The sequence below is a fragment of the Furipterus horrens genome, unplaced genomic scaffold (genome assembly GCF_987537825.1).
Source record: "Furipterus horrens unplaced genomic scaffold, mFurHor1.1.pri manual_scaffold_10, whole genome shotgun sequence".
In the NCBI taxonomy this organism is placed as follows: Eukaryota; Metazoa; Chordata; class Mammalia; order Chiroptera; family Furipteridae; genus Furipterus; species Furipterus horrens.
Window position 1 is genome coordinate 17,857,108 of NW_028327180.1, and position 24,228 is coordinate 17,881,335.

At 38.2% G+C, this 24,228-nt stretch overlaps 1 protein-coding gene and 1 non-coding gene across 8 annotated transcripts in view; one reads left to right on the top strand and one right to left on the bottom strand.

Annotated features, from left to right (window-relative positions):
- Window positions 1-2,254: 2,254 nt before the first annotated feature.
- SH3D19 (SH3 domain containing 19) overlaps window positions 2,255-24,228 on the bottom strand; it is a 131,074-nt gene continuing 109,100 nt past the window's right edge. For 3 of the 7 annotated variants that reach the window (XM_090288237.1, XM_090288235.1, XM_090288234.1), the window contains 11 exons: window positions 23,213-23,477; window positions 20,547-20,615; window positions 20,241-20,381; window positions 15,857-15,947; window positions 14,553-14,683; window positions 12,778-12,839; window positions 10,894-11,096; window positions 10,388-10,440; window positions 7,746-7,932; window positions 7,174-7,271; window positions 2,255-4,157 (listed from right to left, as the gene is read on the bottom strand). In XM_090288237.1, the coding sequence (XP_090144363.1) occupies window positions 4,041-4,157; window positions 7,174-7,271; window positions 7,746-7,932; window positions 10,388-10,440; window positions 10,894-11,096; window positions 12,778-12,839; window positions 14,553-14,683; window positions 15,857-15,947; window positions 20,241-20,381; window positions 20,547-20,615; window positions 23,213-23,477 (1,417 nt within the window). In that variant the 3' untranslated portion in view covers window positions 2,255-4,040. The remainder of the gene's footprint in view (window positions 4,158-7,173; window positions 7,272-7,745; window positions 7,933-10,387; window positions 10,441-10,893; window positions 11,097-12,777; window positions 12,840-14,552; window positions 14,684-15,856; window positions 15,948-20,240; window positions 20,382-20,546; window positions 20,616-23,212; window positions 23,478-24,228) is intronic. The other 4 variants (XM_090288230.1, XM_090288236.1, XM_090288232.1 and 1 more) reach the window with 4 other exon arrangements.
- Window positions 19,210-19,316, top strand: LOC149999301 (U6 spliceosomal RNA). Its single transcript, XR_016513897.1, has one exon. It is a non-coding gene; the product is annotated as a U6 spliceosomal RNA (small nuclear RNA).

Sequence of the window (24,228 nt, forward strand, 5' to 3'; positions counted from 1 at the left end):
TTGCACTGAAGGGTTAGCCACAGACTCAGAGGCTCTTAGGAAGTAACAACTCTGCTCCTCAGCTGTTGGCCAGTTGGGAGCCTGGGGAACAATGTGGTGGGCATCAGTGATGCACTGAGCTAGGGCTCCATCCAATAAAAAACTTGGATATGATTGGAGACATAAATGTAGCGTTTCTTTTAATTATAAAGAACTAAATATGGATGAGTATTTTGGTATGAAGATTGTTAATTTCTGTTTAAATAGCATAGACAACACTGTCCTTTCTGAATTATGAATTTGAATCATTACTTATCCTGAGAAGTATTTCTCTGAATTATTGCCTAGTTTTCAGTAAAGATAAATAATCCATGGTGTACATACAATTATGATTCCTTTTATAAAACCCAGAATGTGTCCGAGACTCTGAAATAAAAATTTAGTAGCTTAACACTGCTTGAGTTAATCTATTAGACTCCAAAATACTAAGCAGTGTTTTGTACTACATGTGTGTCAAAACCTAGGTTTAGGATTGCTCCACTGTTACCAAGAGCACACCTTTGCAAGAGCTGATATTCCAAGAATTCAAATGTTCCCTGTTAAACAGAAAAAGAAATCCCTATTAACAGATCAGTTCATGTTTGAGTTTCTACATGACATCAATATAAACTGTCTACATAAAACAGAATCTGAGCAGAGTTGTTCCTGAAAGCAATTCAAGGCTTTAACTGATTCATTATAACTTGTTCTAATTCTATCATATCTAAGAAGTTACAACTTTTATAAGCCAATAAAACATCAAGTATACTTAACTGCTAAAGAGAAATATACTACTGCAGCCCAACAAATGGAAAAATGGCTGAGATGGGCATCAGTAGAGCTAGGTTTTGCCATACCTGTATGGCCTTAGGCAAATCATTCAACCTCTGCAGGCTGAGCTCTGGTCAGCACCCCTCTCTGGTCTAACAGGATGAACTTGCCATTAGGTGAGAGGCCCCTAGATGGTGCTGTTGTTCTGAGATAGGCTTTGTATTTTTTTTCCCCCCTATATAATTAGAGAGAAGTAAAACGGCTTAGATTAGAAAATGATTTCCTATTAGTTTTGGAAAATTTCACTGTTAAAAGTTCATTCAATGGCATTGAATTATGAGTGCTATGTATGGCCCATATGCACTTGACATTAATTAAAAGGAATAAACTATTAATGATTATATGAAATATCTCCTTATAATATGCCCATACATCCATAAGTATTTCTCTAGGTATATTTACCTAAGCTTAAGAAACTGAATAAAAACTAAACAATTATTGTTAAGAATAATGATGTATAAAAAATCCTATGGAAAAAGGGTTATATATATAATACCAGTCCTAACAGTAAATTTTGATAAATGAGCTGATATTTAATTTGGAATGTTTCAGACTGTATTCAAAACCTGTATTTTCCATGAGCACAATGAAAGATATGTTATGCCTCCAGCCATGTAAACAAGGGCATCTTTTAATGAAATCTTGCTGGGGTTTAGTGTTCAAAGGGATAACCAAAAGAGTAAGAATAATATATTAATTGACTTAATCTAGTTTTAATAGAAAAAGAAAGGATTTGGCGATTCTACTTTGAAGAGGTTTGGATGAACAACATCAGGTTTTCTCCTAAAATTCCTGAAAGGAAAAACAATACATTCCTATTTTTCCCTATGAAATTCACAGACTGTAAAAATTAGCCCTGGCTGGTGTGGCTCAGTGGATTGAGCGCTGGCCTGCGAATCAAAGGGTCACTGGTTTGATTCCCAGTCAGGGCACATGCCTGGGTTGTGGGCCAGGTCCCCCGTTGGAGGTGTGCGAGAGGCAACTACACATTGATGTTTCTCTCCCTCTTTTACTCTCTCTTCCTTCCCCTCTCTAAAAATAAATAAACTTTTTAAAAAAATGTATGCTCAATCAATATACACAAAACAATAAAGTACCTATGAAAACCCATTCCAAGCTACATTTTGTCTTCTTATCAGTTGAGTGGGTAATAAATGAGAAGCAGAAAATGTAGCATAATGAAGTGAAATGACATAAAAACTGCAAATTTTGTTTCAGTGAAGATTTTTGTCAAGAAATTGAGGAAAGACATTAGATCTCAATATATCCAAGATGGTATTGCTATATATGTAAGTTATCAATCCATCCATCCAACCTTTATTGAGACTATATTGAGCAAAGGGCTGGAGTTATAAAGAGAAGATACCATCTCCATTCTCAAAAAAAGTCTAGTATGAGAAAAGGACTTTGAAAAGTTCGGTTCAGTTTATTATAATGTCAAATAGATTTACAACTATTGCACTTATCATTCTGCTGACAGAAGGCCAAAATTTAAGAGGATATTTTTCTCCAATAAAGCTAAGTTTTCATGATCTTTAATATGTTAAAATTACACAGGCAAAGATATATACCTCATGTCCTATTCTAGACATATTCGCTACTTCCTATTACACAGCTTGCTGCAAAAGGGAATTTAATTGAGATCGGGCTTTAAGTTCTCCATTTCTTATAAAATTGCTCTTGAGGAAAATTTGACAAGAGTTTTCTTTATTTTTTCTTCTTTACCCAAAACCTGTAGAAAAGACAGCCTCATTATCAATTATAACCACATAGCTGGAAGATGACCTTTAATCAAAAATGAAGTAAATAACTTCTCCCTTATAGAACCCCATCTCGTGTTCACATAATGGTTTGACCATTGGCCGCCTAACTTTTTGGACAATGAGAAATAATCACAAAAACTATAACATGGCCCAGTATATGAAAACTCTTCTGAAAAATAGAAGAAAGTCATGAACAGTGTTGGGAAAGTGTTTTATCATACATTTCCAATGAAATTCTATTCCATTGATCTGTTTGGAAGATTGTCTTCAACCTATTTGGCTTTAGCCCATAAACTGTAATCGATTCAGGCCTAAAAGAACTGCTTTTATCTTAAGCCTGACATGCATAAAAATGGATATAGCAGGAAAGTGGTTTTTTATTTACTCTTAATATAAGGATGAGCTGGGGGAAAAACAAAAGAATATCAGCCTTCAGTCTTCTCAAATTATTTTTCATTCTGATTATATTGGAAAGAAATGAGCTGTGGGGGCTTGGTACTGTTTTCCATCCTCACAGTTGCTCTGTATTCTGAGATATATGTGATTCATAATGTACCACTATTACAAGACACAGCTTTTATATATTACTGGGGTAACACAAAGAAAATGAATTTTTCTTTAACGCCAGTAATTGTCAAAAGAATGATTGCAGAACCAGAAAATGTGCTTTATAACAACCCTGTTAACATAAAGTATAAATGGAGGAAAGAAGTAAGTACAGCAGGTATGTGGAAGGGTTAGTCATATTAGCAAGGGACCTCAGGATGGTTTTGGTTCTTTTGACTAAGATGCATCAAATTTTAACCCCCTTCAGATACTTGGACAAAGGGGAAGCACTTAGTAACACAAAAAGCATTTGGTGAGCATGAGCTGATTCACCACGTTCTTAGAAAGACTCCAACTAGTCAGTAACCTACCCCCTCCTGAAGCCAGGATTTTGCCCTGGTAAAGAAGGCAAACACACGCAAGCTGTTAGAATTAATTTGAATATTAAAAATGAAATGTATCAAATGTCCTTTTTTTAAACAAAAGTAAAAAAACAAAGAAGCATGGTTAATTGACTCTTGCTGATGATGAAAATAGATGTCCAAGCGCAACTTTTGCTCACAAGCCTCCCTGTGCAGCCACGTCACCAGTCACTATCCTGGGGGAAGTGTCCGTCTGCCTTGCTAATCCTGCTTGATGTTGTACTTGCTCATGGGTTTTCACGTGCACGTTTCTACTGTGAGTGAAAGCTAACTACAAAATCTAGACATTTTCTGCTTTCAGAAAATCCTAGTGTACCATGTACAGCATAGATATTTCTTTCCGTTTAAAAAAATAGTGCAAAAACAAACCAACCAACCAACCAACCAACCACCATATCTGATAGTCAAAGTGATAGTTCAAGTGAGTTCTTGTGCCAAGGAACATAGTCAAGCTTCATCTTTAGCTGACTTGTAAAACCTGAACATAGTTTTTGGGAAATATTCCACATTTCCCCTTTAGTTCTCCACTCATCCAGTCATCATCTACAGATTCCAGCTCTGTTATTGTATCTCCAGCCTGCAAGAAGACAGGAATTGGAATAATGATTAGTTTCTGTTGAGTATAAGCACGGCAGGTGGCCCATCTGGAGAGGCGTGCATAAGCTCTTCATTGAACTTATTTGTCCTGCTCTGCTGAGAGGATTAAATGATGTCCCATGAAGACAATCTATAAGTAATGAAGCCATGTGTCTGCTTTTTCCCCATTTCTTTGCCAGTGTCACCCTTGCTGCACTTTTATTTTCCCGCTTGTGTTTTGTGTCCCCAAAATTCATTTCTAATTTAAATTCTTCTTTAGTAAATAATACCAGCTATTATATCTATGTATTCGTATGTGTGTGTATGTGGGGGGGGGGTGTATATACACATTCATATGTACACTCCCCCCTCACTCCCCCAACAATAATTTATTGAGCACTCACTATGTTTCAGACACTGTTGTTCTGGGTATTATGAATATAGCAATGAATAAAGAGCCCATTCTAGGGTGGGAATACAAATAAATAAGCTGGCAGAGGAAGAAAGAGTGGGGCTGGTTGCCATCTCATTAGGGCAGTCACGGAAGGCCCCACTGAAGGTGACATTTAAGCGAAGACTCGGAGATGAGGACCCGTGTGCTTACTGTATGCCTTGTCCTATTTTATGAATTTTATAGGAATTAACTCACATAAACAATGCTGCAGTCCTAAAAGTAGGTGCTATAATTATCCCCATTTTAGAGGGCTATTTGTATAGATTTCCTTATTTTAAAGAAAAGGAAATTTAAACTCAGAGGGAGTAAGTAATTTGCTCAGTGTCGCATGTGTATTAGTGGTAGAACAGGATTCGAATCTAGTGCGATTTCAGGGCCCGTATTGCTAACCATTAGGCATTATGGCCATCACATTTTATAGCAGACCTCGTCACTCAGAAAGGCTTTACCATAACTGCCTTTTCTCCACACCCTGAGCATTTTGTATCGTACATTTACTCTTCCACATAATGGTATTCTCCATCATTTGCTTTATTCCATCCTCCCTGGCCTCAATATCGAATTTGCATTCTTTCCAGTCTGAAGGCGCTTCACCCTGACTCAGAACACACCGACTTATTCTTATCAGGACAGTAGAAGGGACTGTATATCTATTCATGTGTGAATTATAATTCCTTAACAGATGACATGATTTTTGAAATAATCTCCTGAAACTATTTTGTTCTTTATTGTTTCTAACTATTTCTTAGAATCTGGATTTACGATTCTATAATGGTCCAAAATGACTCTGGCTACTTTAAAGAATAGCTTTATCAGGCTAAATGGATTTACCTGTAGCCCTAGTACATAGTCCTCTGGAAAAATGGTTTAAGGCCTTTCTTTATGGAAAATGAAAAAAAAAAAAAATGCTTACTACCCAATGTCATGAATTTACTCTGCTAAAATCTGTAAAACTTCTGGCAATTCAAAGTTCTATTAGAAATAAATTTCTAAATTATAACATAATGGCTGACTAAAACTATTTTTCTTAGCTCTGTTTCATGAGTACACGGTATGTCAGTTTTCTAGAACAAGAAAAAAGTTTTAACTACTAATATTCTGTGGATATTTAATAAAATATTAATAACCAACAATACTGAAGGCAGTAAAGAATCCCTTAACTAAAATCTCTAGAACTATATCTTGCTTACAGTCAGTCATTTGTAAAATGATAACCATCTAATTTTCTGAAAGATACTATGAATTGTTATTTATATACTGCTATAACTTAAATGGAGGCTGAAATAATATCAAAAAAGCTTATATCTAGATTGTTCACTTGAAGTAGCATTCTACGTCAAGCTAAAAAGAATAAATTTTGAGCTACTGACTGTGATGAATGGGCAACAGTTTCAAAACAATGGGGTTTTAAGAATCAAGAAATGTTAGAAAAGGAAGGAAGGAAGGGAGGAAGGGAGGGAAGGAAGAAGGGAGGAAAAGGAAGAGAGGAAGCAAGAAAGAGACACAGGGTTACCAAACTGTAATTTTGCATAAGAAATATCTATTATTTACTAATAGTATTTTGTAATAGAAATGATATTTTAATGTGAAAATTTTTTTTTAAATTCTCGGAAGAAAGGAAAACCCCATCACCAAATAGAAAAGTTAGCAACCTTATAACTGACCTATCTCCGCATGCCGCTTTTACCCTGTGACTTCCAGCCTGCACATACCCAGTACCGCCTTGGTTTCCTCCTCTGTAGACAGGTGCAAACTCTGTTGGGGCACCCTCTGTTTTAAGACTCATCTTGCTCAATCACTCCCTGATGCTTCCGTTCTTTCTACGGCATCTTGGCTCTGACTGAGTCTGTCCAATGATGGAGAATTGTCCACTGTCCGACACAGGCTCTTCTGAGAGCAAGGGCTACTTGAACCCACCCTCCCCACTCTGACACACTCGCGAAGTGCCACCCAGGGCGCTTTCTTCTGACTACGCTCCAACATGGACTGGGGGAACAGGATCATGAAACTATTTTGTTTTTACTAGGGGGGTGGGGGGGAGGTACTTCTTTAATGAAGTAAGGCTAAGTAACTTAAACTTTTGGGATGATTTCCCAGTCGGTGTCTTTCTGGACAAGACTTCAGTGTCTTGTGAGGCCCTGGTGCAGTGGCCAGTTGCAGTAGGTACCAACTGAGTTCTCCATTGATTTCACAGACGTGACAATAGCAGGCTACAGGGGCCATGCAGAGAATCATCCTTTACCAGCGCTACCAACAAAAACTCCAGGGTTACCGAGAGCCGATGTTACAAGGCCTACACATTAGGAATTCATTTGGGGATTGTGGGGTTATCAAGTCAGTAAGTTTATTTTGTTGGTGTACAGGAACACTTGCTGATCATTTATATTTGCCCTACTCACTGTCTCTAATCTTGCTCTTTAGATTTCCTGGCAAATGGTCAATAGGCCACCTAAATGTTTCACCCTTCAGTGAGAGACATTTCAAAATTTATAGCTGCTAAATACAGGTATCAAGCAAAGCAAAACAAAACAAAAAAAACAACAAACAAAAGCCACATTCTCACCTTGAAGGAAAGCTCGTCTTCATTCTCCCCATGGAAATCATACAAGGCTTTGGCCTTCCTCCCCTTCGGTGCTAAAGGAGACATACATTTCACCTCAGCTGTGAAAACACCAAAAGACAGAAAGACAATGGATGAAGCACGAATCCAACATTTTAAGAAGCCCCCTTGTAATTCCCAGGACAGAATTTTTTTTCTTTGTTTTAATTGTATTTTTTCCATTTAATCCCTTTATGCACACCCCCCCCCACAAGGCAGAGTATTTTCAATGAATTTTGAATTTAACTTGCAAAAAGATGAAGGATGATCTCTAAGCAGGAAAAAATTATAGAAAATGTATTTAGTAGACAAAATTGGCCATTACCAAGTGAAGACATTTTTATCTTTTTCCCTATAACTCTAACAAAGTATACGAAGTATAAAGAAGAAAGTTTACAAAACTTTATGAATCAACCCTTTAAAATGTAGGCAAACAATTTAAACTGAGCATGGCCAGAGGGAAAAGAAATACATATTGGTTTTAAAGCCTTGGGCTCCCCTCAGAGAGGAAGAGTCATCTCTGGTCGCTGTCCTACCTGGGCAGGGTCGCACAAAGACTGCTGGGAAGATCCCCTCCCTGTCACGCAGCCTGCCCCTGTACCAGTCGCAGTCCAGACGCTCGAGGATCAGGATCCGGTCTCCCCTCTTGAAGGGTAAGTCATCACTGGTCTCTGCCGTAAAACTGTGAAGAGCTTCACACCATTCTCCAGAAAGACCATTATCCTGTTACAAATCAGAAGTTTGTTAAGAGATGTGAGATTTTATTTGAAATTTCTACAAAGCCTAAAAAATGATGGGAAAAAAGCTAAGGGGTCATAAGATTTCAAAGCCCGAAGACATCTTAAAACTACCCAATACTTTATATTGCTATCAAGTTTCAGAAATAAAAATTTCCAATAACTTTTTATCATAAAATATGATAATTTTTACAATGTGATAGGGTTTGTGGTTTTTCTGTTTTTAATACTTAGGCAAAAACCTTTTCTAGCCCTGACTGGTGTGGCTCAGTGGGTTGGGCATCGTTCTGGAAATTGAAAGGTCACCAGTCTGATTCTTGGTCAGGGCACAGGCCTGGGGGTTGGGGGCATACGAGAGGCAACCAGTTGATGTTTCTTTCCCTGTCCTTTTCCCTCCCTACCTATCCATCTCTCTAAATATAAATAAATAAATAAATAAATAAATAAATAAATAAAATCTTTAAAAATATATATTTAAAAAACTTTTAAAATTATGATCTATGATATTAGTTGTATGTGAAAAATTAGGTAAAAGCATATAATATTCACGTATAGTATTTATGACACTACAAAAAATTTTAGTAAGGCATATAATTTCCAGTGAAACTCTTCTAGGTTGAATGCCCGCCTGCAAACCAAAGGGTCACCGGTTCGATTCCCAGTCAGGGCACATGCCTGGGTTGTGGGCCAGGTCCCCAGTTGGGGGTGTGCAAGATGCAATCACACATTGATGTTTCTCTCCCTCCTTTCCCCTCTCTCTAAAAATAAATAAATAAAATTAAAAAAAAAAAGGGGGAGCAGGAGCAGCAGCTCAGGCACAGTAAAGAGGAAGGCCTGGGTTCTAGACCCAGTTCTGCCTCTTCCCAGCTGATACTGGGCAAGGTGCTTCTTTCCTCTAAGCCTCAGCTTCATCTTAGTGTTGCTGTGAGGAGTAAATGAGGTCTCATGTAGAATACTTAGCACAGTGCTGGGCACACCTTAAGTCTCAACAACTGATAGCTTATAAAACAAAGAAAAAAAAACAAGCAAACAAAACCCCCTAACCTTAGCCCTCTTGCTGCTGCATTACAGTAACCAACCCTAAAGAACAGCACTTATCACTCCCAAGAAATGCAGGCAATCATGTGCACATTTCTTTTTGGAGCACTTTTGTCACTTTCTCTCCTCGTAGGTCGGGATGAAAGAGTTTAGAGACACACAGTCCAATTTCCAGTGACATTTTGGCAAACAATGATCCCATCAGACCTTACACATTTAAACACGTCACAAAAAACAATGGAAGTCACCCACAATCCTATCCCATTTGAACACTTCTGAAGTCATGTTATCTAGTATTTTTTTTTTAAATGTTTGAGAGTGAGGGGCTGAGAAAAATAAAAAAATAAAAAATAAATTAAAAATGTTTGAATTGATTTTATTTATGTATTCACAGATTGATTCTTATATATGCCCTGACTGGGGACTGAATCACAATCTTGGCATATTAGGATGACGCACTAACCAAGTTACCTGGCTGGGACTAGTATGTAAAAATTTTACTCATTTTTTTCTCTCTCCCATTATAAAAATAATACAAATGATCCTAAATATTTGGTAAGTTTGGAAATGTAAGAAGAAGCAGGAAAAAAAAATTCACCTATAATCTTACCACTTAGGGGCAACTGAATACTAACAACTTAAATAAATTTTCTCCTAGTCTTTTTATGCTACATATTCAACTTCTTATAGCGTTTTCTTCCCATTACATTTATTTTATAAATCTAGTTTTCCATGGACTCAGAAGTTTCTACCAATAATGATCATACTTAGGTTGTTCTCAATTTTTTTCCTATTATAATAATACGACTATCTTTGTGACTAAAACCTTCTAATTTTAACACTACCTATAGGGTAAAAAATAATAATGACTTGTACTTTCTCGTTTTTAACACTCATAAATTACTTATTTAATGTTCAATCGTATTGGATCTTTGTTAATCAGATAAGTTATATGATATTTTATTATTGCTCTGATTACTAATAAGGTTAAATATTCTTTAATATCAGCCACTTATACTATCTCTTCATCTCTTTTATTTTCCAGTCATGTCTCTTTCCTTGTTTTCTATCAGGGTTTACATGTCTTTCTAATCCATTTGTACCAGCTCTATATGCAATAAAGTTATTAACTATCTAAATATAGGGGTGGACAAACATAGGTTTATAGTTGTAATACAAATAAATAATACAATAATTAAGAAATAATAATACAAGAATAAACTGTGTTTCGTGTATTCACAACTGTAAACCTACATTTGACCACCCCTGTATTTATTTCAAACATTTACAATTATTAATTGAAAAATGATTTTATAACATCTTCTCCTGATAATTACAATTTTAATATTCCTCCCAGAGTTGGAACCTGGTTTTCATTACAGTTATCTATTTAAGCAGCCTACCTGAGAATTTGCTCCAGAATCTTCTTTTTTGGTCTTCGGTGGTAACTTTGTGCCTACATTTTTTAAAAAAAGTCAAAACTTCAGATATAAAGACCATATACTATCGGAGAAAAACCGTAGGGGAGAGTGAAGAGTCTGGATTCCAGACGAGTCCCCTCATGTACTGGCTATCTAACTCTGACAGGCACTACCCTCTCTGGGCCTTTTTCCTTCACTTTACAGTGACGGAAGATACCATTAGTTATACCTTATGGCCCATTTCTGTTTAAAAGTCTATGATTCTTCATCTGCCATTTCTGATAATGAAGCTATTGTTAATTACCTAAAACACCAATATCAAGTCTGAGAGATTACCATAATAATAACTATGCCACACAAATGACCATTTAAAAACACCTTTTAAAATATGGCAATATGGATTATTATGCAGCTTAAGTATTATGTTATTATCTGGTTTATTTGAATTAAAACAGAATATAATCAAAAACAATATTCTCTATACTCACTTAAAACATCTGTACCAGAGGTGGGATGATCCTCAAGGAGTTCCACAAAGTTAAGAGGAAAAATCCCAGTTTTATCTCGAAGTTCTCCTCTGGCCCATTCTTCATTCACATACTCTTTAAGAATAATAATTTCTCCCTCCAAGAAGCTTAACTCATCCTTCTGGTCTCCAATATATTCAAACCGAGCAACACATCTTGGACCTCTGAACAAAGATTACATTTATGGGTTAAACGAGAGTACTAATTTCTAAAAACGCTTTAAAGCCTTCCTTCAGTCTTTCAATAAATATTCTGTGTCTACTATGAAATGAGGTATATAAGGCATAATTTAAACTTTCCCATGAGAAAAAATAAGTTACACTTTTAAATGATAGTCCTCACTTTTTAGATATGAGCCTGTTCACTCAGAAAGGCCAAAGTCAATGTCACAGAGACATGCAGAATTCCCTGAGCTGGTGGGCAGTTTACACTGCCACGTCTCACGATCACTTTTATTGCATTACAGCATCTCCCCAGTCACCATGTCTTTGCATTCCTGGACCACAACAAATCCATGGCTCAGTCTGAACCCTCTCAATTATAAATGCACTGAGTTTAGGAGTGCTAACCCTGAGACTCTTAGGGCAGACATCAAACTTCCATGACAGATTGCAATGCGCATCAGCTGGGCAGAGTCGATGCTCAATATATGTTGAATCAATCATGAGCTGTATACATAGATGAATGGTCTTCAAAACTAGAAGGTTTGAAGAAAACAGAAACTCGTCATACTATCTTATAACACTTAATCCCATACCTAACACTGTTGTTTTAAAAATAATTTTAGTGTCTCCTTGACAAAGGCTTCATTTCTGAGAAGTACAATAGAACAATCCTTAAATGAGCTGCAATTTTGATTGAAAATAAGATAAAAGCAGAGACAGAACTGTGTCTCTAGAAGGCATGATTTAATACCAAAACTTCCACCTGAGGCTTAAGAAATGAAGTTTCAATAGCAACAAGCTAAGGAGATGCAATGGCCTGAAGAGAAAAGGTTGGTACTGGCTCCAATCAAATTCTGATTTAAGTCAGGTCAACGGATCCACAGCCGTGAAAGCCCACTTCAAATTCAACCTACTGACACGTTAAACACAGCTTAAAAATAGGAGAAAAATTGAACCTGAAATGGAATTCAACTACTGTGGCATCAGAATTTTCTTATTTGTGGTAACCTTTGCATTTATTTTCTAAAGTCCTCAGGGAGCATCTCCTTATGTCTGACCTATTCAAAGACAGGTTTATAGTCTTCAGCGGGTAGTGAATTCTATTATTTTGCTCATTTAACTGGAATATAAAGTTGCATTGTGGCAGTATTTTAAATCACAAAGGAGTTATAATGATGCATAAAAGGGTACATAAATTCATGGAAAGGTCTTTAGACATAAAGGAAGACCCCTCCAACTTAACTCTTCCTCTACTTTCTTCTACTTTCTCTTAAAAACAAAACATGTCTAGCAGATTTTGTAGGGTTCGTGTTTTCTGTGACAAAAGTTCTGAACCTTCTAAAAATGTGTTGGTAGATAAACACCAGAAGGCCCAAATAAAACACTGGATGACAACACCATCTCTGCTTAAACTGCCAGGCTGCGGGAAGCTCCAGGCCGACTCTTAGTGGCTGTCTCTGTGTCCTGCACTGAAGTGAGGATATGCTTAGGTCAGCTTGTTTCAGGGTGTTGAGTTTTCATTAGCATTTTAATCCACTACGGCTTTTAAACAAGTTTTCCTCATAATTAAAGACACATTGGGAATTAATAATCATACATCTGAAGTGTTTAGGCTCAATAACGATGATATAAATGCTCACCTCCTTTGCATTTTGTGCAAAAGAACACAAATAAAACTTACTTATTCACACAGTGAGATGAAACGGATTCTCTTTTCCTGTTTCCTCCTTCTGGAACATCAATCTAGCAAAGATAAAGCAACAATTGTATTTTCTGAGATCTTAGTAAGATGAATTTAAGGCTAAATAATTAGGAAATACATGATCAACATTAACCAGTTTAGACAGGTGTTTAACTGATTAAGTGGTACCACAGGTGCTAAAGAAATTCAGATTTTGGGTTTTAGAAAAAAAAAAAAAAAAAATCCTGTGATGCAGCCTCCCTTGAATAGCCAATCAATCCTTTTCTTATTTGCTGGAATAAAATCATTACCCTTGACTGAGTTTTCTCTTTCCCAAATCCTTTAAGTTAAAAACTTCAGATGAGGAGGATCTGAGATAGAGACTTGGCACCAGGCATCTGGGCACCGCTATCACAACTACTCAGAGTGTGGGTAGAATTCAGCAAAACTTTTCTGACCTCCAAATAAAACATATCAATCAAACTTGTGGATTCTCTCCATTTTCATAACTCTCGATCATTTCTCCCCCATCAATGTGAACAGGGAAGGAAAAAAGGAAGTAGGACTCAGTGAGCATCCGCTAAGCAGCAAGCACTTTGTATAACACTTCATTTACGAGGCTCAGTGAAGCCAGGTTGTAAAGTATTCATTCTGAAAACTACTGAAGGCTTTGAGGTCTATATTAAAAAAAATCAGTGTCCTTCTTGATGAATTCTAAAAGCTCAAAATTTCAAAAGAATTTTTTAAAACTTGTAGGCTTAGAAATAGTAGTGATACCAATGATGTGGCAGGTTCAGTGTAATTGATTTCAGTGAGGTAATTGTGCTTTTAAAAGTACTGCTGCACTGGGCAGAAGAAAAATGAGGAAGAGCACTAAAACTAACGTTATTCTTAATATTAATTAGAGAATGTGATTGGATTTTTCCAAAGAATCAGGGAATATACATACTGGACAATTTTTAAGGCCTACATTTTTAATTCAAGAGACTCAAACTCATTTATATTGTAAAAATACAGGGTCTTTGTTATATTTATTTTCTGTCTCTGATGTAATAAAATAACATTCCCCCCACCACGTGATAGCTATTAATACTCAACAGTTGTCTGAGGCTGTTACACCCTTCCTATTGCTATAAAGTGGAAGTCTGATTTTATCCCGATGTTCCACAGCCACCTGGGCTCAGCCATACAAGTCAGGCTGAAAAGGTGTATAAAATTGTGATAATTTAATATAATATTTCCCAATCAGACTTGAAATTATCATGTGAAAAACCATTAATGAACCACTGCCTTCAAAGAAAGTACTTTAGTATTCACAAGTCTATTTTTCTGAAAGAGGAAATATAATAAATGGAATGGAAAGAATGAAACCAAAAATAAAATGTGCTCCAAAGAAAATGAAAAGTGGTATCATAACCTCAGAGAACATTCCTTCAGGACAAATTTGAGTGTTGTCTACTAAAGTTTTCAAATAATTAACATATGTTCCTAAGCGCTTACCAACCCTCCAAAAACAGCTGACTCACAAGTTGACTTCTAGTATTTTCAGACAGCATTTAGGAATTAAGTTCTAATACCCCATAATATATTAACAATTAACCATTATCTAGTTGAACAAACCTTTAATTTATTGAATTTTCCAAACACCAAATGAATCGATGGAAAAGGGAGAACTAGATCCCAAGAATCTAGACTTCGTGTTACTTTTTCCAAACTGCAAGTTACATAGAACCTACGCAACATCCAACCAATTTAACCGAGCATCCTCTACTTACAATTACTTTGACGTGGTTGGCAGGAAATACCCCAGTCTGGTTTCTACATTTCCCTCTGTACCAATCTGTATCGATTTTTTCCAGAAGATAAACAATTTCTCCAGAAGTGAGATTCAAATCATCAGCTTGCTCTGTAAAATAAAATTATAATTATGTGTGATAAAGTATCCTGGTTGCAGATTTGATTAAAGCAGAGCACAAAGTATTATGTAGTCTGTTCACTGAGGCATATGGTCTACTGATTCTGAGAACAGATTATACTAATCAAATAGACTTAAAATAGGTCTTTTTTAAAAAGGTTTTATTTATTTATTTTTAGAGAGAGGGGAAGGGAGGGAGAAAGAGAGGGAAAGAAACATCAATGTGTGGTTGCCTCTCATGCAGCCCGACTGGGGACCTGGCCTGTGACCCAGACATGCGCCCTGACTGGGAATCGAAATGGCGACCCTTTGGTTTGCATACCAGAGCTCAGTCCACTGAGCTACACCAGCCAGGGCAAAAAAATATCTTTAAAAAAATATATTGCTATTATGAGCATCCTCTTTTAAGATAAAATTAGATACATTTAGTCCCGACTGGTGTTGATCAGTGGGTTGGATGTAGTCCTGCAAAGTGAAAGGCCACAGGTTTGATTCTCAGTCAGGGCACACACCTGGGTGTCAGGCCCAGTCCCCAGTTAGGGACACGTGAAAGGCAACAGGTCAATGTTTCTCCCGCACACTGATGTTTCTATTCCTCTTTTTCTACCTCCCTTCCTCTCTATTCCTCTTTTTCTACCTCCCTTCCTCTCTCTCTAAAAATAAATAAATAAAATCTAAAAAACCCTGAAGTTATAAATAAATCAGAAGTTTATCTGTAGCCCTGGATATAAGTTATTTAAAAATGTATCTTAAATTTTTATATTTTCATCTCACAAGCAACAGCTGAACTATGTTTGTAGGTTTTAAAATTCTTAGGAAAAAAGAACTTCATTTATAATTGCATTATAATTGTTAATTGTACCGTTTTGAAAGCATTAAAATGTTTGTCACTGCTAGGTAATTTGCTGTTGTTCATGTGTATGGGAAAACCCTCTCTTTCTCTCTCATGGGGAGTTTCAAAAGCAAGGGAATGCAGCTAAGCTTTGTGGAATGCTTGAGTGCCAGCGACGATTCCTGAAGGCGGGTGATCTGATAGGATGACCTCTCCGGTCCAGGACTCTGCTGCACAGAGAATGAAGAAGGACGTCCTTCAGAGACTAACCAAAGGAGGACACCTGCTCCTGGATCCTAAGGGCTCTACCACTTTACTATTTCTGTTCTTACCTGCTGGGAAATCATGAAGAACGACAGCATGAGGAGCACTACTGTCAACAGGCTTCTGAGTGTGGCTTGCATCCTTAGGGGGAAAACAGGGCTGTGAATGATATGCAGGATGGATGCTGGATTTACATTCACTCTGGGACCCATTTTTCCCCCTCATTAGAGTCCTCTTGACATTATGAGTACAAGATGCAAAACACAGAGTTGAGCCAAATAAGAGAATCAATATCAAGTTGAAAAGGCATGTGTCCTTGCCAAGGGAGGACAGAAATAACTTTCCATTATAATATCCTCCAGCATTTTTTAACAAAGAGAGTAAAACAAAAGGGAATTACTGAAATTTATTTTTCCCACCAGAACCTATTTTACCCCCAAGCAGTGGTTTTTTTTATCTCTTTACCTATCCAGGATAGCTTTTTTTTTTTTTTTTAACTATGAACAGAACTAAATCTTAAGAACAGAGCCTTAAAAAGTCACATCTTCATTAAGCTGGGAAAAGAAGAAAGTTCTGTAATTGATGCTCTTGCCTTTTATAATGAAATGAGCTAATGACTTCCACATAACTATAATTCAAAAAGTAAAATCCATTTCATTTATTGCCACTTAGTTGAATGTTTTCTCTAATTTAAAAGCCAACTCTATCTCCTATGTCTGGCCTGGATTTTCTATTTAATCTGAATGGTTTATTCAACAGCAATTCTAAGTAAATTAGCAAAGAGAATTCAATATTCTCTAGCCATCTAGCCAACTGCCATACATTGGCTAGAGGGAAGGGGAAAGGTGAAGAGTGACCTTTTCTTATTAACAAGCAGCAGTTATTCTTAGTTTCTTTATATAAACAGACAGGCTTATATTTCCTATCATCATCATCATCATAAAATCTGACTGAAGGATATTACTTGGAGTTACAATTTTAAAACTCTTCAACACTGGCAAATCTGTGGAATAAATGTAGGCAGATTTTGGTGTGCCATCTTGTCTCTTCACCTCTTTCAATGACTCTGGTCCCCTTAGGGGTGTCTCCACACTTCTATTCCCCTGCTCCTCCCCTGGTCATGATGGGCCCAGTTGACCAGACAGTACTCTGGATAATGGTCCACTTCCTCCATTTCCACCTGCGGCACCTCTGCTCAGATCTTTTCTGAATCTCACCAGCTTTTTCAACCAAAATGCACCTGTGGAGCCATGCTGTACTCTCTCAAGTTAGGTAAACTGAAATATCAGTTTAGGTCAACACAGTAATGGCTAGTGGTAGTTTATTATATGAGTTTACCAAAGTAACAATGACATTTTCTTAGGGACTGCTCAGTGTTTTCCCCTTAATAAATGAGCATCATGGGAATTTCAGAGATTGTAGAAAGGAATTATAAGACATTTTAAGTCTGAAGGGGCTTTTAAAAATTATTATTTACATAATTTATTATATGTGCATATGTGTGGATTTCATTTTTTTCTGATTTACATCTGTGGAAATGGATTGACTACTCAATAAATTGTGTTAGGCTAATTCTGGTGAAGATAGCAGTGTAGATAAACTTGGTACTCACATCCTCCCACAACCACATTAAAATTACAACTAAACTACAGAACAACCATCATGCAGAACAACCTGAAATCTAGCCGAGCAGAAGTTCTACAACTAAGGATACAAAGAAGTCATATTCAGACTGGGAGGAGGGGCACAGATGTGGAACGAGCTGGTCCCATATCCACATGTGGCAGATTAAAATCAGGAAGGCTATCTAGGCTTCGGTGGTCCCCCTGAGGAGTGAGGGTCCCAGCCTCACAACAGGCTCCCCAGCCCAGGGTTCCAGTGCCAGGAAGAAAAACCCCCACAATAACTGGATGTGAAAACCAGCAGGGTTGCTGGAGTCTCAGGCAGTTCCTCTTAAAGAGCCCATACATGGACTTCCTTGGACCCATTCTGTCTGAGCTCCAGCACTGGGCCAGCACAGGGAAAGAGCAAGAGGGGCAGCTTGCTCTCAGACAGAAGTGCTGGCAGAGGCCATTGTTCCTTTGCTGAGCCCTTCCCCAATGGGGCACTATATCTGAGTCTCTATCAACTTGGCTTACACTGTTTGCCCTGCCCTGGTGATTCCCTGAGGCCCTGCCCACCCAACTTCTGGACGTACCCAAACTGTTTCCAGTGGCTTTTCCATACAAATGGCCTCTTTTCGGACTTTCCTAAAATCTCTTGAACAAGCCTGGGAGGGTAGAATACCTGGGATAATACCTTGTGCCTCCCAACGGCTTCCCTCTCTGACTTCATGCATGGATACCCCTGGCTATGCTGCTCATCAACCTGGCCTGGTAGGTGAAGAGCAACGAGGCTAAATATGGTAGGTCACAAGGGGTCAGTCAGTACAACTCAGACCACACCATTAGGATGGGTATCTTGTGTGAATCTAATATATTTCAAAACTGGTTTAAATATGATTCTAAGTGCTAATACAAATGAGTAATAAGAAAAGCTAATATTCATTTTTCACTCACTGTATTACTTGCTGTGTTGAACACCTTATGAGCATTAATTAGCTCATTTAATTTTAAACATCTTTTGAGATATAATTTATGTATCATAAAATTCACCTATTTACAGTGTACATAGTTTTACTGTATTCACAGAATGGTGCAACCATCACCACAATCTGTTTCAAGCTTTTTTTTAATCACTTCCCAAAGAAACCTACCCCTTAGCAGTCACTCTCCATACCACCAGTTTCCCCCAACCCCCCCGGCCTTAGGCTACCCCTGATCTCCTTTCCGGATTTACCTATGCTGGACTTTTATATAAACAGAACATATAATATGTCAATTCTATAAACAACTCTGTGAGGAATTATCGTAACTATTTCACACATTTTAAAAACGTAGGTTAGAGATAACTACCTCAGGTGGTGGAAGGGGAACTGATGGGTATCTTCCTGAACCCCAAACCTGCACTTTAATCAGGTACGAACCTCCCACTTTTCCCAAAATCTGATGATTCAACCTCAGCTGATAGCATCTGATATTTCTGTTTACTAAGGCAGGGGAAAGGATAACACATTTTTAGAAATATTTACCTTAAAATTAGGCTTCCAAATGGGTAAGATTTATTATCTAAAAAATGTAAGGCTAGCAATGAACGCAGAAGCCTAACATAGATTTTATTTTAATATCACCTGAAGTTGGCCATCAGAGGCCAACTCTGCAAGCCTACGGTACAAGATGAGCAAAGTCATGTTTAACGCGGGAAAAAAACTGGACTATGAAAAGCTTTTGGGCAGCCCATCTCCCACGGTTAGCCCTCAGTGTGTTCTGAGAGCGGAAGGACCGCTGTAACAGATGGATAATGCTGGATCAAAACAAAGAGAGTGCTCACTTTGGCAGCACATGTACTAAAATGGGAATGAATCAGAGAAGATTAGCATGGCCCCTGTGCAAGGCAGACACGCAAATTTGTGAAGCAATCCATGTGTTTTTAAAAATACAAAAACAAAACCAAAAACAACATGAGTGACAGAAGAAATTCCCCCCATGTGAACTAAACAGAATTTTCAGTATCCCAGCTGCAACTAGCTTAACATGTATCTTCTCTGCTTTCTAAAATACAAATTTTTAGTTTCTCAGCAAACTTCAAAACATAAAGTGCCTTCTAAGAAGAAAGATTTGGACTAGATTATGAAAACTAGGATGAATGGGAAACCAAATGCTTTACTTGTATTAAATGTTTGGGGGGTATTATTTTTCATGTTTGCTACGTTAACTAATAGTGAAAATTTAACTGGGTAACTTACGAAGCTCTTTTAAAGATATCTCTATAAACATAGTTCAATGGCTTTTTTCTTGTTAAACAAATAGCTTTCAATGATCACTGTATTCTCCCAGGGTCCACAAATTTGTTAGGTCTAAATTGTAACGTCAGGTTGTTGGACTACAGTTCATTATTTTACGAGTTATAATGAGAGGAATGAGGTTTACACTAAGCTTAGATCTTAAAGGGAAGTGCTTTTTTATGTCAGACTTAGCATTTATAGGGGCCCCTTTAAAATAATCACCCGTTCTTCTAGAAGACTAATATCTGGCACTTTAGTAAACATCTTTACATTATTTTAAAAATGAACGGCTTTCACAGTTGAAAACAGATGACTGAGTGCTCTCATCGCTATCAGTCAGCACGACATGAAGAAGGCAAAGCACGTGGTAGTCTCTGTATCACGGTGATTAGTAAGGCCACGGCAAGTCTCTTAGAAGTAATTTATTCTTAAAATGGAATAAAATGCTACCATTATTTTGACTCTGGTTTAAAAATTCTAATAAAAACCTGAGGATGAGATGTAATTAATAGCTCTATGAAATGAGCTGCCATGGGTGATATGAGGGCTGTACAATATTAATTCCTTACGTTGGGTCTGCTCCTAAGATGTTCATCAAGTGGGGTGATGATCTTCATCTGAGACAGGTGAACTCTGCCAGTGTCTTCTCCCTTTTGGCATTCAAAGTAATTATTTTCTGCCTGCTTCAGCATCACAAGTACATCCCCACGCTGGAAAGTACAATACCACTCTCTGAAGCAATTATTATTTAATAAAACATTATTACTTTTTCCACATTTTAATCTTTGGAGCCTAAAGCATTTAATAATGTGTAAAGCAAGAACAGAGGCCGGTGATTTCTTACATTTGTCAGAAGAGAAAGAGCTCTACTTTACCTTACAAGAGAGTTCTCCAGGGTTTTGCGGGACAATGTCTTCATTGGCAAGTCCATGAGGCACAGACAGCTTAAACATAAACCAATAAAAGGATTATTCACAATAAAATAACCTCCTCATAAATCGCTGGTCAGCTGGGGATTTGGCAGGTGCGTCTGCAACTTCTGCAGGAATATCTTTACCGGGCTTCCTCGTGCTCTAGGTCTAGGAGGGTCATTTCTCAGGGATACTGAGCCATGGGAGTGTGGTGCTGAGCCACAGCAGCTAAACGTGGTCTAAGATCCTCTCTAACAACCAGAACCAGGAAGTTCTATTCTATGGCACAAGGTCCACCCAGTCCTCTGGGTATCTGAGGGATGGATGGTCAGTCCTTGACCTCATATCCTGTAAAGGCTTGCCTTTGAGTCGGGGTCCTCAATGGCTGTTGTCTTCTGAAGGCTGACAGGGGACCAGCACCTCTACAGTGGCTGACTGCTTCCGTTTGCCTTGAAGCTCATCTTCTAGAGCCTCGCTGCCACCAAGCATCTATTTAAACCCATTTCCCTGCCTGACCCCAGTCACTTCCTGGTCCACAAGGCTCTGTCTGATCTTCGAACGGTGTTTACATCTGCGCCCCACCCTGGCCAGGGGACTCTGTTCCCTGCCTTGGTCAATGTTGGCTGGTGAGTATAGGTCAGAGAGCCTTTACAATATAAAGGTGTCCCCATGAGATGTGATCACACACGCTCACTCCCGACAAGGAAAGAGAGGCTGCTTGGGCCCTTCCATCATTTAGGAGCCAAGATGCAGAGTGCAGGGGGTTGGGTGGTGATGCTTCCCAGCATTTCTGTCAGGGTCCCAGGGCTCCCAGTATACCCAGATCCCTGGTTAGCCATTTAATAGTGGGGTCGCCTTGGAAAAAAATGAGGATTTTAAGGAATTATTTCATAATAAGACATACTACTATAATATCGTCGGCAGCCGTCCGTCTCGAGAGACGATGGTGTAGCTTCTTAAGAGTCTATCTGCACCGCCGAGAATGGCTGTGCAGTCCGACTCGGGAGTGACATGGTATCTGTCTCCTCCCGTGTTGAATCGACATCTTGTGATGACGCTGAAGCTACAGAGCCTGGGCAGGGTGATATGGAGGGTCTGCTGTTGCCCATGCAGCAGACCCCCCCTCTCTTCGCAGCTGAAGGGTCCAAGGGAAAGACGGAGTCGATACAGCTTGGGTTCAGGTGCGCCGCAGGAGTTGCCGGTGTTGACTACAACGTCAAACCGCCTTAGGGACTCCGGCTCCGGATTTTCTGTCGGGGTTTACTCCCTTAGCCTTTCCCCTGAAGAGGTATGCCGCAAGGCAGCGGAGGTTTTTTGGAGTCAGAGTTTTCCTTCTCTGATGTACCCTGACTGGAAGATCGAACCAGCGACACTTAGCTCGCAGGCCGACGCTCAATCCACTGAGCTAAACCAGCCAGGGCGTTACTATAATATACCATTATTTTAAATCTATTGAGTTCTTCAAATACTTTATTGACATTACATGGCGAAGAACCATAAGCAAAATTTGGTTTCTCCTGAATGAGGTCTTCATGGAATGGTAAAGCAAGTACAGACTTTACAACTAGTAACATTGTTTTCATAGGATGGCATAATGGTTAAGAGCATGAGCTCAGAGACAGCTGATCTGTGTTCAAAGGTTGGCTACACCATGAACTAGCTTTGTGACCCTGGACAAGATACTTAATGGCTCTGTGTATTATTTTCCTCATCTGTATAATAGAGAGAACAGTATCTACCTCACAGGGTTGGTGTAAGAAATAAATGATACTTGGCCCATAATAAGTACTCAATACATCAGCTACTATTTTAAAGTAACCTAACCCAACAATTACCCCTGGGTTTCAGCAATTAAAAATTTCATCGGTTTAAATGAATGTGATTATATATAAATACACTACCTCTTTCTTATCTATCTAAATGGCTTCAAGTGAAAATAATTTCTGGCTCAGTGATGGAAATGTAGCACAACATAAAATGATTAGTTGCTGTTTTTGGCAAAAGCTACTGTCATACAATTATTTAAAAAGTAGAAACGGTCCTGATCTCCTTATTTTTACTTGTTCTAGATTTTATCGGGTTAACCTGACCAAAGTGAAGAGAGCACATCAACTTTATTTTTAAGTATGGGGAATGATGGTTTAAGGTCTTATGATGAGAAACAATAATCTTAAAGAGAACAAAATTAATAACACTCTCAATTACTGATGAAAACTTCTAACTGGTAACTATTAAATGAACCATGATAATTGTGTTTACAAAAGGGGAAAATTAGGAAAAAACCATCCACCTAAATAAGACATTTCTATTTTAAATTTTACTCCATGGGCAAGGGATACATAAAATCTGCCAGACTTCCTCCCACCAGTCTAATCTCTTGGGTCAGGTTTTTCAGAGTTTCTGTTTGGTCAATCCCCGTCTGCACTACTTCATCTTCCTATATTTCTCCTAATAACGAAACCTTGCTTTAAAGACCTTGGTTTTATTATGGCTTACTTATTTAAAGCACTCTTAGGGTCAAAGGTCAGGTCCACATGTGTCTCATCGTCTTCTTTTAAGGAATACTGGGTCTTACATATTACTTTAGGATAAACCCCTTGACCACAAACATCTTTAAAACCTCAACTTACCATGTATTTCCTGTAGAGGGGGTGTCCTGGTTTAGGGCGAGGGGGGAGCACTGGATCTTGACTTTTAAAAATTTGACTCTTGGCTTTCGAGAGTCTGGATGCCAATTTATTTTGTTTCTTCTGAAGATCCATGTCAGAAGAAGACCGATTAAAAGGCAGTTTTTTATCTGATGTTCTGGAGGCAGAGAGTCTGGGGGGAGGTGGTCTTTCAGGGGGCCCCTTGGGGGTAGGTTGCCGAGCTGGTGTGACCTTTCCATTTACAGGTCTGAAAGGCAAGGTGGGAGCTGTGAGTCAGTGTTTGATCAATATAAGGTTCTGTTTTGTCCACACACACACACACACACACACACACACACAGAGTTTTCTGCTAGGATAATGCAATTACCTAAACATGCAGAGTATGTTATTTCTGAGCAAATGGCTGCGGCATTAAATATTGTATTATTAGAGGAAATGCCATGATGTTCCAGCTTCCTCTTATTCTGCACTAGAGATTCATTAGTTCAAGACAAACAAGCATTTATATCATGAGCTCTCCAAAGCCCCATTTGCTCTTAAACACACCATGACTGTTTCAAGAAACTAAGCACTTTCTACCAAAGTCTGAGATGAAAAGCTTATAATAAGATATCAGGTTTATGTGATGTGGTCCAGTCCACGATTAGAAAAGGAATATCAAACTCCTCTAATATTTATGTTATAAGAATTATTATTCCAACTCTAGTTTAGATTAATATAAAGAAAGTTGTTTTGGAATGAGATAGGACGACCATCCATTACATTGAAAGCTTTCCTATGATAAAAATAATTTCTGACATAGTAACACCTTCTGATAGCATAATAGCTTTTGTACAGACAGCCCTGGAACCCAGGAAGGCAGGTCAATATGGAGCTCACAAAGCATGACTCCCTTTGAAAATGCCCAGACCAGGCTGGTTTCTCATAATGGGGAGTATGTGGAGGTGTGAGAGTGTAGTGTGCGTGTATGAGTGTGTGCGTGTTCCTTCCAGAAGTAG